This window comes from Pleurodeles waltl, chromosome 3_1, assembly GCF_031143425.1.
Source record: "Pleurodeles waltl isolate 20211129_DDA chromosome 3_1, aPleWal1.hap1.20221129, whole genome shotgun sequence".
Classification (NCBI taxonomy): Eukaryota; Metazoa; Chordata; class Amphibia; order Caudata; family Salamandridae; genus Pleurodeles; species Pleurodeles waltl.
This window is the reverse complement of record NC_090440.1, coordinates 675,696,205-675,711,209: the sequence shown is the minus strand read 5'-3', so window position 1 is coordinate 675,711,209 and position 15,005 is coordinate 675,696,205. Positions and strand designations below refer to the sequence as shown.

The following is a 15,005-nucleotide window of genomic DNA, read 5'->3' as shown; positions in this document are numbered from 1 at the left end:
AATTGTCTGTTGTTATTTCCTCCCAATGTTTGTAAAGTTGTCTTAGTCTCCCACCCACAGGTGTTATGTGATGGGGCTGTGTGACTTGTAAGTCACTGTTTATTTTGAGGAGTTTTGGGGCTTTGGAACTTTCCCCTATTCTTCTGGAATCGGCCCCCTCTATATTGCCCCCGAAAACCTCCCCGCTGATATTGGCTCTGGTAAGTGGGCCTTGCTTGTGATGTTGTGGTTTCTGTTGGTTGACCTCGAAACCCTCCCTTAAAAGGTGTTTTGCGAAAAGTGCCTCTGCTCTGCGGGGAGTAGAGCGCACCCATGGCTTTGGCCGTATCAGTGTCTTTCTTGAGTTTCTCAATAGCAGTGTCGACTTCCGGCCCAAACAACTGCTGTTCATTAAAGGGCATATTTAGCACGGCTTGTTGAATTTCCGGCTTGAACCCCGAACTACGCAGCCATGCGTGCCTTCTTATTGTAATTGCAGTGTTTACTGTCCTTGCAGCCGTATCTGCTGCATCCATTGAAGACCGTATCTGATTATTTGAGATACTTTGTCCTTCTTCCACCACCTGTTGCGCCCTTTTCTGGAACTCTTTGGGTAAGTGTCCTATGAAATGCTGCATCTCATCCCAATGAGCTCTATCATATCTTGCCAAAAGTGCCTGTGAATTGGCAATGCGCCATTGGTTTGCTGCTTGTGCTGCCACCCTTTTGCCCGCAGCATCAAATTTACGACTCTCCTTGTCTGGAGGTGGTGCGTCCCCTGAGGTATGAGAGTTTGCTCTCTTACGAGCTGCCCCGACAACTACTGAGTCCGGTGTCAATTGCGTTGTAATGTAAACGGGATCTGTTGGCGGTGGCTTGTATTTTTTCTCCACCCTTGGGGTTATGGCTCTGCCTTTAACAGGATCTTGAAAGATTTGTTTGGCATGTTTTAGCATTCCTGGGAGCATAGGTAGGCTTTGGTACTGGCTATGGGTGGATGATAACAAAAAGTCATCCTCAATTGGTTTGGAATGCAAGGTGACGTTGTGAAAAACAGCCGCCCTTGCGACCACCTGTGTGTAAGATGTACTGTCCTCAGGTGGCGACGGCCTTGCAGGGTACGAGTCTGGGCTGTTGTCTGATACTGGGGCGTCGTAAAGGTCCCATGCATCGGGATCATCTTGACTCATTGTAGTATGAGCTGGGGAGTGCATCAGTGGTGGAGTTGTTACTGGTGATGCATGTCTTGATGGTGGTGGAGACGGTGGTGGAGTTGTTCTCTTCGCCACTTTTGCCTGTGGCTGCTTGTCCTTTTGTTGAAAGGCAAGTTTTCTTTTCATTTTAATTGGGGGAAGAGTGGTTATCTTCCCTGTGTCCTCATGAATGTGGAGCCTTCTTTGTGTGTAATCTGGCTCTACAGTTTCAAGTTCCACTCCAAATCTATGCTTTTGGGAGGTTAATCCTTGTTCCTCTGTGTAGGAACCTGTTTTCGGCTCCGAGGCCGGATGTTTCGGACCTGAAACTTTTTCGCATGTCTTTTTAGGCTCCGAAGAAACCTTTTTTATTTTCGGCGTGGTGTCTCGGTGCCGAACGTCTTCGGTGCAGAGTTTTTTCAGGGCCGCTGTCTCGAGTCAGAGGTTGCTGTGTGGCGATATCTCGACCTGAGTCGGATGACTTCGCCACAAGCGTGCCCTTTTTCGGTGCCGATGGCCGGTCATCTATCTTTCGGGTTAAGCCATGGCCTGTTGGCGGTGGCGTCCCCTGGGCTTTAGTTGACTTCTCGCGAGTCTTATGTTTTGACGTCTTACTCACGGTTTTTGGCGTTTCTTCGGCCTCGAGCTCTTCTGAGTCCGACTCGTGGATGGAGAAAGCTTCTTCTTCCTCCTCGAAACGCTCTTGTCCGGTCAGCGTCGACGCCATTTGCAGTCTTCTGGCTCTTCGGTCTCTTAATGTCTTTCTCGACCGAAACGCTCGACAGGCTTCACAAGTATCTTCCTAGTGCACGGGAGACAAGCACAAGTTACAGACCAGATGCTGATCCGTATATGGATACTTGTTATGGCATTTTGGGCAGAAGCGGAATGGGGTCCGTTCCATCAGCCTTGTAGTCACATGTGGCCGGGCCAACCAGGCCCGACGGGGGATCGAAAAAACCCCAAAGGGCCACCGGAGCTCTTCTGAATTCGGTGTCGATTTGTTCTAACTAACCCGATACCGAACGCAAACAATACCGACGTTTTTTTTCCGAGATTCTAACTAACTTTCCGACCCGAAACACGGAGCAAAAAGGAACACGTCCGAACCCGATGGCGGAAAAAAAACAATCTAAGATGGAGTCGACGCCCATGCGCAATGGAGTCGAAATGGGAGGAGTCCCTCGGTCTCGTGACTCGAAAGGACTTCGAGGAAAAACAACTTGTAACACTCCGAGCCCAACACCAGACGGCGGACTGTGCACAGCATGTGTATCTGCAGCTACACATGCCATTGAACATATATATATATATATATATACACACACACACACACACACACACACACGCACACGCACGCACGCACGCACGCAAATACTCCACTTAAAGTAGGGTGCATATACCATGAAGATAACTCTTAAGCACAAGCTCTTCTTCAGCATAAAGTAAAATATAGCACCTTTATATCAGTTGTATTAAAAAGTGATAACCCTCTAAGAGGCTGTAATTGACAAACAAAGTGGAAATCCAACACTCTACATCAAGTGATGGCAATAATGAAAATAGCCCTAACCCATCAGGCACGAAAAACACCATAGGGTTCCAGGACACTTTACACCCAAATAACATTTTAAGGAAAAATAACACCTGCAAAAGCAGGAACACCCCCCGGGGACCATGATTAGGTGGAATAGACATAAAACTGAAAAGGCCTCACCGCCCTGCCGAAGCATGGCTCATCTGTGAAATAAGTAAAGACAAATAACCCCCTACCTACCTTAAAGAAGTTATCAACTAGACCAAAGGGTAGAGAGGAACCAAGCTATTTGCTGTTCTACCCCTACTGTCACGAAAACACCTTAAAGCAGAGTCAGCATATGCACCAAGTAAATGGGCACCATCAAAGAGCATGTCAATCAATGTGGCTTGGACTGGCTCTGAAAATTCATAGGTACGTAACCCGTCACAGTAGCGTAGTGTAACAGCGGAAGCCATAGTACGACCCACAGAGTCAGTAGTATCAATACCACAGCGAATAATTAGTTTAGCTGCTTATTGGCCATCTTGAATGATATGGGTAAGGGTGCACCTGATGTCTTCCAGAAACATAGGCAAGATGTTTGCCAGTGAGTCCCATAATGAATGAGCTAAACATCCAAAAACACAAGGTGTCTTTACAGAGCATAGAGCAGAACTTGTGGAGGAAAAAATATATGCCTGCCTCGGACTCCTGGAACCTCTATCAAATGGGACATGTGGGAGAGACTCAATATATTGGGAGGTCAAAGCAGCCTGTACTCCCCACCCAACTACGATGAGTAGGATGTCTTAGGCTCACCAGGCACAGGATGGTGCCTGTGAGACATAGCACGATCAACAGGGGCTGCTTTATCAGGCTTAGCCCAAGCACTCAACAAAACATCATGTAGAGCTTTGCAGCTGGGATATCACTGGTTCTACCCCTGTTTGGCCCTGATGAAGAAAATCAATTAGGGGATCTGAAGTTAATTCCACTGAAGTAAATGGTAGATCCAAAACTACAGCAACCCTTCTCCGCAAGAGAGAAGCTCGCCTCCATAGCAAGTCTGGAACAAAAGCAGGTCTGAGGCTGGAGTAGAATCCAAACCACTGGAAACAGCTAGTCAGCTGTCCTTTCTATGAGGGTGATGAATATCCAACTCCTCTATCACCTCTTTACCATGTCCCTCAGAAGGTTAAAAATGAGGGGACTCTCCAGAATGTGGAGGAAGATCAGGGATAACTGGCATGACTGGCGCCGTACCTGCCCAGTGTCGAGAACACTATTCCATTTCGACTTCAGACAGAGATGGGGATTCGACTTCAAATGGTGCCGCCAGCAGAGTCGCCGGAGTCGGCTAGTCAGATACCAGCACCAAAGGTGGAAAACCCAAAGGGCTGTGCACTGGCGCCGTAACAGCTTCGTCAACTACCACTGAAACCCTAATTGAAGCCGAGGGCAAACCCACTGGTGTGGACACAGTCGAAGCACTTTGCACCCCCTTGGGACCCACAGCGCTCCCAGAGGAAGGTGATTCAAAGACAGCGTGAAGGGAGACGTAATACTCATGCATCTGATTTAGAGTCACCCCCGGGCTCTGGAAAGGGAAGGAGACATGGGGTAGACTCTGACCTCTACTCCTCAACCGAGGAATTGTGGGAGGCCATATGCACTGAAGTCGGCAACTTGTGTGGCTTTGACCGCTTGCGTCACGACTTACCTCTTGAAGTGGATGGAGAATAGCGTCCACGAGAAAGACTTCTTGAATGGGCCCGCAAACGGATGTTAGTACGAAAAGGAGAACTTGATCGACGGGAAGTCTGGGATGGCTCCAACATCTGCACCACCAGAAGCTTCATACGACGCTCCTGCAGAGCTTTCTGCCGAAGTTGACAACAGAAGTTGCACTCTTTGGCATCATGGTGCTCGCCCAGGAACCACATAAAAATCGAGTGGGGATCCGTAGACATTTGTCGTCCACAGGACCCACAGGGTTTGAATCCCAAAGACATGGGCAGAAAATCCAATGACGAAAACGTCAAAGTAGTCCCAAACAGCCTGACTAACCCTTACCAGATCCGTGATGCAAGCATGGAAAAGAAGGAACTAGCATCGGCGTGTCAGCGAGGGGGTTATATGGACTCCACTGACATCGCATCCGGAGTACGAAATCGATAGGAGTTGCGCAACACCCACTTTTGAAGCGCATACGTGTTATGGGAAAAAGTTTCAGGATCCAGGCTTGCGCACATGGGGTTTATCTTAAAGTAAGGAATATGCTGACAGATTTCTCCATCAGTTATTATTCACACTCACACTCTTCCATCACTTGTCGCTCACTGACTCCCACCACCAATTCGCTTTTAATTACATGCAGACACCACATACTGTCTGTGTACACATAAAAATAAGTGGGCCAGTAAAGAAAGGGGCCTGGGCCCTTCAGCCCATTAAGAGGAGTAGCCAATGCATTGTGGTTGGAAGCAAGGCTTTCTACCCAAACCCAGTGATATTCAGCACAATACTGCATGGGATGGAGATCCTAAGTGCTGCACAGAGTAATCGTACGCCTGATTAGAAACACTTGGAAGCCACTCCCACAAAAAACAGATATTGTAGCACTTAGACCAACTTTACCAATGGGGAAGAGGCGTCTGTGCAGGTGCAGTCTTAGAAGGTCATGTCAGCTTAAGAGGCCCAGGAACTTCAGGAAGGCCTAGCAGTGCTTTCTATGGACAATGAAAGCAGACCAAAGCAGGAAAAACTGGTCTTCAGGGGAAACCTCAACATGCGGAGGAGCAGTTACACATCACCTAGTGGTGGTGTCAATGGGAACATCACAGAGGGGGTACAGGAACCTGCAATCGGACTACTTCGAGCGATCCGGAAATTCCTAATCCTGTCGGGGAACTTAAGCTGACTTGGCATCTGTCTTGTAGGATTTTTGAAAAAATGAATCCCAGTGTGTGCATGAACTGCCCATAATCACTGGCCATTTCATGTAAACAGCGCTTTTACAGCAGATCTTGAGGCTGCCAAAAGCCTAGGTTCCTCAAATCTCATTTAGCCCTAATTATTGAATTACTGTGAGCGGCAGTCAACAGTAAGGGGAGCCTTTGGAGATGCATTCTGCCGATATAGATGCATGGGGTGAGGCAACTGTCCGGGGCACACAGCATATTGGTCTGTTAGAAGGGGAAAGAAGCAGACATCAGCACAGGCACCTGAAATAACAATTAACTCACTCCTGAATACAAACCAGTCCTTGCTAGATCGGAAACAAGACTTTCCAAACAGCAGCCTGTAGGTAACGCCCAGGAGTGTGTAAAATTTGCCTAATTTTAATTATGTAAAAATTCTGCGAAATCCACAGCCTTCATTTTGCCTTATATTTTAGCGCTAAATGCATCTTTATGTAAATTTTTGGTGCAAGATGCATTTAAACTAAAGCACGGCAAACAGCTGCTCGAGTTCTGTTGTTCCCTTGAACTTGCAGTAATTTTTTACCACTAATTCTTCCATTAACTGTCAATTATTATTTTCTTTTTTTATTTTATTACATGTTCTTGTGTTTGCAGCAAATGGTGTGTAAATCACACAAAGTGGGGTAACTTCGGGAATTTCACATAAGAGTTCCAAAATTCAGTAATTTACACCTGTGTAATTTAAATTTAGCCAAAGCCTATTAATACCTTGAGCAGTGGCAACAAGGCCCCATGACAGATTCCAACAGAGGATAAAGGCACCCCACCATAAAAGACGCTGCCCTTCAAAGGAGGTAGAGGGAAGAAAGGAGATAAGCCACTGTGCTCTGCTAAGTCCTCACCAATCAGGGATCCTGACTAAGCTCAGTCAGCAATCAGCTCTCAGGAGATCTTTCAACAATGTCTCAAAGAAATTAAAGAAGTGGTAGGCACCATAAGAGGGTACTTAAAAGGGTAGCTTCAGAAATACAAAGGAATGTTAACTAGCTAGGTACAAAGTTAATGGCATGAAATATGCAGTAGATGAGAGTTCAGTAGAACTACACCAACCAGGCAACAGGGTCTTAACATTGGAAGATCAGTACACTGAATTGCTTGTAAATCACAAGGACCTTGAAAAATCGCTGGGATGTTTGGCATCAATCATCTCAATAATAAACCCTCACTGACCTAAGTGATCTATTAAAAAAATGCACAAAGAGAGCTCCTTATAGGTGCCCCATTAAACCTACCCAGCTACTGGTGTGTTCACTGAACAGTGCAGCCACCATAGACCGAGTTCATACCTCCTGAGGTGAGGGCCAGCGCTCTCAGAGGGCGACAACAAAGTCCTGCTCTGGGTGGAGGTGATGCGTCCTCCAGAGCAAGATGGACATTCCAGGGCAGGATGCTTCACAGACCTTGCCACCTCTGAAATGCAACCCAGGTCTCTCCAAATGGCAGAGATGACCAACACCCCTGCTCTGATCCCACTTTTGGTGGCAGCACAGGCAGGAAAATTTGTTACATTTGGAGGAGTACCCATTTCATGATAGTCTCACCCCTAAGGTGGACAAACTGAAGCAGACACTACTTTTTAAATTCCTCTATCTTGTTTGGAATGAATTAGGCCAATAAGGTTAGGGTTATGCCCACTTCTAAGAGGAAGTGGTCATAGAAAGTGTGTAGTCACCGTAAAGGTGGTCAGCCCCTCTGAACCCTAGAACTCCGATCCTGATTACCTACGAAGAAGGACAAATAAGAGTCGCCACCGCAGAAGAAGAGGAAGAAGCAGCAGCAGCGGACCCAATACCGACCCTTTTGACCTGCCTGCTAACCTCAACGGACTCTGAACAAAGACTTGTCCTGCAGCTTTAAGAAACCCCAGAAGCCTGTCTGCCTTCTCAAAAGACTCAGGCGCCCTTAAGCAGCAGACCTGCTCAGCTACAAAGTATCCAACAAGGACTTAGCAGCCTGGAGACCAAACACCTGAAGTGACCTTTGCACTCTAAGAAATCAACCCAGTGATAAACCCACTAACAGTTCCAGCAGGGCTCCCCGCTGTCCTGAGCCCGAGACCATCCGAATGCCACCTCTCCTGGACTCATCCAAGTAACCTGCAGCCCTTGCACACAGGTCCCTTCTCCCACAACCTGGTGGTGAGAGAAAACCCAACACCTACAGCAACCACTGCACCTGTTGGCTCATCAACTGAGGGCCACTGGTGCAAATGACATCCCACGTTCCCTTGAGCTCCAGTCCACCTTGGTTCACCACCTGCTGCACTCCTCGACACCTGCATCCACAACACTCAAGACCCCCTTACTGCGGGTACTCCAGGATGGTGAAACCAGATGCCAAAGGACACCCCTGCAATCATCGCCCCTGGGCCCTGGAGACAAGGACCAAGGGTGCACCTACTTTCCTAGACAGTTCAAGTCTTCAACCTACCTGCTTGTCATCCCGGACTGGCTTCCTAGCCAGGGCCTGCAGCCAGTCTTTCAGAGGACCAAACTCCTATAGAAAACCACTGAGCACCCGACACCTTACCGCACCTCTGCACCCAGCCGCCACAGTGACGCTCGGTGTGACCCTTTGGTGTGGTTCTGATCAGTGTCCAGTACTTACCTTAAATCCCTGAGAATGGCTTTGTAAGTCGTTGTTAACCCTGTGTTTGCTGAACATTGTTTTTCCTCCATAGCATAACATTGAGATAACTCTGAAAATTGTATTAAGTGTCTATTTTTGAAACTGCAAAGTATTTATGCTTAAAAGTTTACTTACCTGATTACGAGGTTCTTGGGTTTGAAACATAAATAAAAAGGATTGTTATTTTTTTTAATTGGTCTCGGATTTATTCATTGAGTGTGTGTCTCACTTATTACCTTTGTGAGTGCAACAAATGCTTGGCACTACCATCTGATGATAAGTAACTGCTCGCCCACTGTAAAGAAATGGCTCCCTGTTGCAGTTACCCCCCACTTTTTGCCTAATACTGATGCTGACTCGACTGAGAAGTGTGCTGGGACTCTGCTAACCAGGCCCCAGCACCAGTGTTCTTTCACCTAAAATGTACCATTGTCTCCATAATTGGCACAACCCTGGCACCCAGGTAAGTCCCTTGTAACTGGTACCCCTGGTACCAAGGGCCCTGATGCCAGGGAAGGTCTCTAAGGGCTGCAGCATGTCTTATGCCACCCTAGGGACCCCTCACTCAGCACAGACACACTGCTTGCCAGCTTGTGTGTGCTGGTGGGGAGAAAATGACTAAGTCGACATGGCACTCCCCTCAGGGTGCCATGCCAGCCTCACACTGCCTGTGGCATAGGTAAGTCACCCCTCTAGCAGGCCTCACAGCCCTAAGGCAGGGTGCACTATACCACAGGTGAGGGCATAGGTGCATGAGCACTATGCCCCTACAGTGTCTAAGCAAAACCTCAGACATTGTAAGTGCAGGGTAGCCATAAGAGTATATGGCCTGGGAGTCTGTCAAAAACGAACTCCACAGCTCCATAATGGCTACACTGAATACTGGGAAGTTTAGTATCAAACTTCTCGGAATAATAAACCCACACTGATGCCAGTGTTGAATTTATTAAAAAATGCACACAGAGGGCATCTTAGAGAGACCCCCTGTATTTTACCCAATTGTTCAGTGCAGGACTGACTGGTCTGTGCCAGCCTGCTGCTGAGAGACGAGTTTCTGACCCCATGCGGTGAGAGCCTTTGTGCTCTCTGAGGACAGAAACAAAGCCTGCTCTGGGTGGAGATGCTTCACACCTCCCCCCTGCAGGAACTGTAACACCTAGCAGTGAGCTTCAAAGGCTCAAGCTTCGTGTTACAATGCCTCAGGGCACTCCAGCTAGTGGAGATGCCCGCCCCCTGGACACAGCCCCCACTTTTGGCGGCAAGTCCAGGAGAGATAATGAGAAAAACAAGGAGGAGTCACTGGCCAGTCAGGACAGCCCCTAAGGTGTCCTGAGCTGAAGTGACTAACTTTTAGGAATCCTCCATCTTGTAGAAGGAGGATTCCCCAAATAGGATTAGGGATGTGCCCCCCTCCCCTCCGGGAGGAGGCACAAAGAGGGTGTACCCACCCTCAGGGCTAGTAGCCATTGGCTACTAACCCCCCAGACCTAAACACACCCTTAAATTTAGTATTTAAGGGCTCCCCTGAACCTAAGAATTTAGATTCCTGAAACTACAAGAAGAAGAGGACTGCTGAGCTGAAAAACCCCTGCAGAAGAAGAACAGAAGACACCAACTGCTTTGGCCCCAGTCTTACCGGCCGGTCTCCTGCCTTCCAAAGAAACCTGCTCCAGCGACGCTTTCCAAAGGACCAGCGACCTCTGAATCCTCTGAGGACTGCCCTGCTTCAAGAAAGACAAGAAACTCCCGAGGACAGCGGCACTGCTCCAAAAGAACTGCAACTTTGTTACAGAGGAGCAGATTTAAAGACCCCTGCAAATCCCCGCAAGGAACGTGAGACTTGCAACACTGCACCCGGCGACCCCGACTCGACTGGTGGAGAACCAACACCTCAGGGAGGACCCTCCGGCGACTCGGAGACCGTGAGTAACCAAAGTTGTCCCCCCTGAGCCCCCACAGCGACGCCTGCAGAGGGAATCCCGAGGCTCCCCCTGACCGTGACTGCCTGAACTCTAAAGTCCCGACGGCTGGAAAAGACCCTGCACCTGCAGCCCCCAGCACCTGAAGGATCGGAACTTCTGTGCAGGAGTGACCCCCAGGAGGCCCTCTCCCTTGCCCAGGTGGTGGCTACCCCGAGGAGCCCCCCCCCTTGCCTGCCTGCACCGCTGAAGAGACCCCTTGGTCTCCCATTGAAACCTACAGAGAACCCGACGCTTGTTTACACACTGCACCCGGCCGCCCCCGCGCTGCTGAGGGTGTACTTTTTGTGTGGACTTGTGTCCCCCCCCGGTGCCCTACAAAACCCCCCTGGTCTGCCCTCCGAAGACGCGGGTACTTACCTGCTGGCAGACTGGAACCGGGGCACCCCCTTCTCTCCATTGAAGCCTATGTGTTTTGGGCACCTCTTTGACCTCTGCACCTGACCGGCCCTGAGCTGCTGGTGTGGTAACTTTGGGGTTGCCCTGAACCCCCAACGGTGGGCTACCTTGGACCCAAAACTGAGACCTGTAAGTGATTTACTTACCTGCTAAAAATAACAATACTTTACCTCCCCCAGGAACTGTGAAAATTGCACTGTGTCCACTTTTAAAACAGCTATTTGTGTTTTATGTGAAAAGTATATATGCTACTGTAATTATTCAAAGTTCCTAAAGTACTTACCTGCAATACCTTTCAAATGAGATATTACATGTAGAAGTTGAACCTGTGGTTCTTAAAATAAACTAAGAAAATATATTTTTCTATAACAAAACCTATTGGCTGGATTTGTCTCGGAGTGTGTGTTCCTCATTTATTGCCTGTGTGTATGTACAACAAATGCTTAACACTACTCCTTTGATAAGCCTACTGCTCGACCACACTACCACAAAATAGAGCATTAGTATTATCTCTTTTTGCCACTATCTTACCTCTAAGGGGAACCCTTGGACTCTGTGCATGCTATTCCTTACTTTGAAATAGCACATACAGAGCCAACTTCCTACACCCACGCTACCACAGAGCATTAGTCCTATCTACTTTTGCCTCAACAATACCAATTGGGGATCCACCGGACTCTCTGCACAGTGTACTTCATTTTAGTGCACTATAAAGAGAGCCAGCTTCCAGCAGTCGGAATGAACAACTACATTGTATATCGGCTCCTTTTAAGACAAAAAGAGGTTGATTCTTGACAAAGTAGGGAGAATGTTAGGTGTAATAGTATAATCAGCCATTACGATCTACACCATAATTACAATACATGTAATCCACTGCAAACAGAAAAGCTTTCTTAAATCAGTAAATGTTTGAATTCACAGGAAGGGAAATAATAAAGAGGGAGGGGGTGGTGTACCTTAACCTGGTTATGAATGGCTAAGGGATAGTTCTCCGCACAGATGCCAGTGGTGGCTCAGCTTCTACTGTATTCAAGGAGTGGCTGGGAGGAGGTAGAAATGGTTGATGCATGTAAAGAGGGCCATGGGGTGATACAGACTACATTTACTACTCTCATGCACAAACATCCTATGCCATTCTTTTGGGCGATCTCCCACTGGCCTCTAAACCTACAGTGGATTTCAACAGTCTCAACCGTGTGCACTCTGCCTACAAGTTCAGCAATGTTATCTCCCAAATTTCCCTTGACGAAGCCCTTGGCCATAAGGACCTCCCTATAAAGATTTTCAAACGACTCCCCTCCAAGGTAGCTTTTTTTTGGGCAGCATGTACATCAGAAGCTCTGGGGTTTGGATCTTACCTCTGGATTTCAGCAACAGCCACCACTGTTCTCCTCAAACCATGTATACCTAGAGATCAATGCCAAGGCCCTTGCCAATTACTTATGTGAGTGCATCGATTCCACAATCCAAAAAAGTGGAGACAGCTTGGTCTGTTCACTCACCATACAACTTGATATCTCCACATGCTTTTTCTTCTAACCAGACAGAACCACACAAGGCCTCTTATGTGTGGATTTTGAGAACACCCGACTCAGTGGGCTGGGAATACCTCTGATGTATCCATAAGAATGTGTCTTAAACCTAGATCTTATCTTATGTCCATCTTCACTACACACAGTCAACCACCAGAATGTGTCAAAGGCATTCAGTCCTCACCAAGAAAGGCACCAGACAAGTGATACTCCTTTTTCCCCTTGTTTTTGCCTTTGCCATGAAGCCTCTGGATCAGATACTGAGAACCAAGGAAGTGATTCTGGGTTTTCAGGAGGCGTCCAGGATTTAGTAACCGGCTTCATTTTATGCTGATGATGAGCTTGTAAATCTAAGTCGCCCCCTTTTTTTTTTTTTTCGAGCCCTTAAGTGATTGATGCAGCTACTAAAAGGCTTCACTATGATTTCTGGCCTGCAAGCCAATTGGTCAGGTCAAGTCTTTTCCAGGTCCGTGGTGGTACAGATGACATGCTTTGGGATGTTGAAGATGGAGTTAAATGGCTTCACACACTTGGGTATCCACACTAAATGATCTGCCACACTGCTGAGAAAGGAAGATTTGCAGATCATCCAGAATGTCTGTAAAGAAGTCCATACCCCGTTCCACATCTTTGATTACACAGACTATGGTCATCAGGTAAAGACCTTGCTACTTGGGATTATGACAGAGACCCAAAATAAAACTCAAAATTGGAAAGCTACAAACACCCCCCTTTCTCTATTTGGAAAGATACAGGGCATGAATAATGTATGAATCTTGAAAAGCTATTACATGAAGCACTGAGATGTCACAAACAATCGCAGATTTTACTGTGTTTTTGAGAAGACAACTGTCATCTAAACCAACGCTCCCTGCAGTATGGACTTATACTCATAATTGTATCCAATATTAAATTGTCATACTTGCTGTTTCTACTTGATCTGCTTGTATCACTAGTATACACCAGCAAGGAAATGTTTGATGACAGCTAGTTGGTTTTCCTGTTCAGTAGCATTAGGTAAGCAGAATGATTTCAAAGGCCAATAAATATTGAATCCCCCAATTTTCAGATCCCTACAAGCCTTCCAAACCACACATACAATGGCAACAAATTACACAGTGGTCACCACTACACAAGCCTGATCGTACCACACACCAAAGGTCCTTTGCTTAGCACACCACAAGAGCACCCTTTATTACATCAAACGCACCACCCCTTCCCCAGCAATCACACATTTCTTTGCTGCACATGTATATCACCACTACTTGCTGCCCACATCCTGAACATGCCACAGTAAGTTCGGTGACAACTCCTTCAAGAAGACTCCCCCTACAGCACCAAATTCTGCACACTACATGCTTACTTAGTGCATGCCACTTTTTTTGCCAAAGTACCTGGTATACAAAGCAGATGGTGGGTGCCTGACAGCCATAGAGAAACTTTACATCTATCACCTGCAGCTCCTCCAGACGAATGTTAAAGGCTTTCAGCTCCTTATTTTCCCGATCCAAGGGAATGACCTTGAAAAGGCCATCATAGAGACGAAGTCCGATCATTCGGCACTCTGGGTCCACAATACCAATAATGCCCGTCTCTGAGGGGCGTCCGATGCGGTCCTGTAAGAGGAAAACCAATGAACACCAACTCTGCCTTTATACGTTGTCAAAAATCTAATAAGATACTCAAAGGGTAAGCTAAGGAAATCAATGTGAGCAACATTTTTTCAGCACTGAACAACCAGCTTTGAGGATTACAAACTAAGGCCTATCTTCACAGAAGATGGCACTTGATTAAATTCCCACACTACATACAAACCTGGCTACAAATTCACCAGAGAATAATTATAGAACTTGGCAGGCAGAACAGGCTGTGATTCAGGGTCCACTACTTTTACAGATTATCTTTTCCTATAGACTCTGAATCTTCTCTATTCCATTAGCTTTTTCTCTCTTACTTAAATGTCCACAGCTCCTACAGACAATGTAGCTGTATGGGAAGTTTGAAAACCGCCTAGTCACCATTTAACAAGTTATACTGGAATTTTATGTCCTTTTACTACAAAGAAGGCCCAGTATATTTGTAATCATATACAGCGTTTATGTTATGCGTTGGTGGTGTGCTTACCACCATTATAACAGAATGGTAGAGCTAAAGTGTGGACCTTTGAAATAAAGTTAAAATTATTTTTTTATGTTGATGGGGTCCCCGCCAACTCCACAGGGCCCGGAGGCGCTCCAGCAGGGTCATGCTACCCAAAAATGAGGTACATGACCTCATCGAACTCTCGGAATTGGGCAGGGGTCGCTCAGACTCTGGTAAACTGTGGGAGGCGAGGAGTCGGCAAGGGCACAGGTTCCACAAAACAAGGCCTAGAGTGTCCCTTGCCACATCACCAGATGGACAGGGAGACTTCAAAGAGAGCTTCGTCCTCTTGGACTTTTTCTTGTGCCTCTACTTACCAGATTGTCCCGAGGACTTGGAGTGAGATGACAACAACTTTGGACTCAGCCACTGATCCCGGGACCTTCCTCTAGAGAGGGATTTCAACTTGCGGAGTCGAGTGCCGGGCCGCCATCAGCTTCAGGGACCTCTCCCTCAAAGGCTTCAGATGCACAGCCCGGCACTCATTCGGGATGTGGTTGCGCTTCAAACACGAAAAACACCCGAGGTGCGGATCCTTCATGGACACAGCCCAATGACAGGACCAGCAGGGCTTGAATCCTGTATTCCTAGAAAACATCCCTTGAAGCACAAGTGAAACTCGAAAAATACTAGACAAAAAGTTGAAAAAA

The 15,005-nt window shown here is 47.2% G+C and overlaps 1 protein-coding gene across 2 annotated transcripts in view; it reads right to left on the bottom strand.

Moving 5' to 3' along the window:
- DDB1 (damage specific DNA binding protein 1) overlaps positions 1 to 15,005 on the bottom strand; it is a 682,863-nt gene that overhangs the window by 589,960 nt on the left and 77,898 nt on the right. For both annotated transcript variants that reach the window (XM_069223262.1, XM_069223263.1), the window contains exon 4: positions 13,608 to 13,829. In XM_069223262.1, coding sequence (XP_069079363.1) covers positions 13,608 to 13,829 — 222 coding nt within the window. The remainder of the gene's footprint in view (positions 1 to 13,607; positions 13,830 to 15,005) is intronic.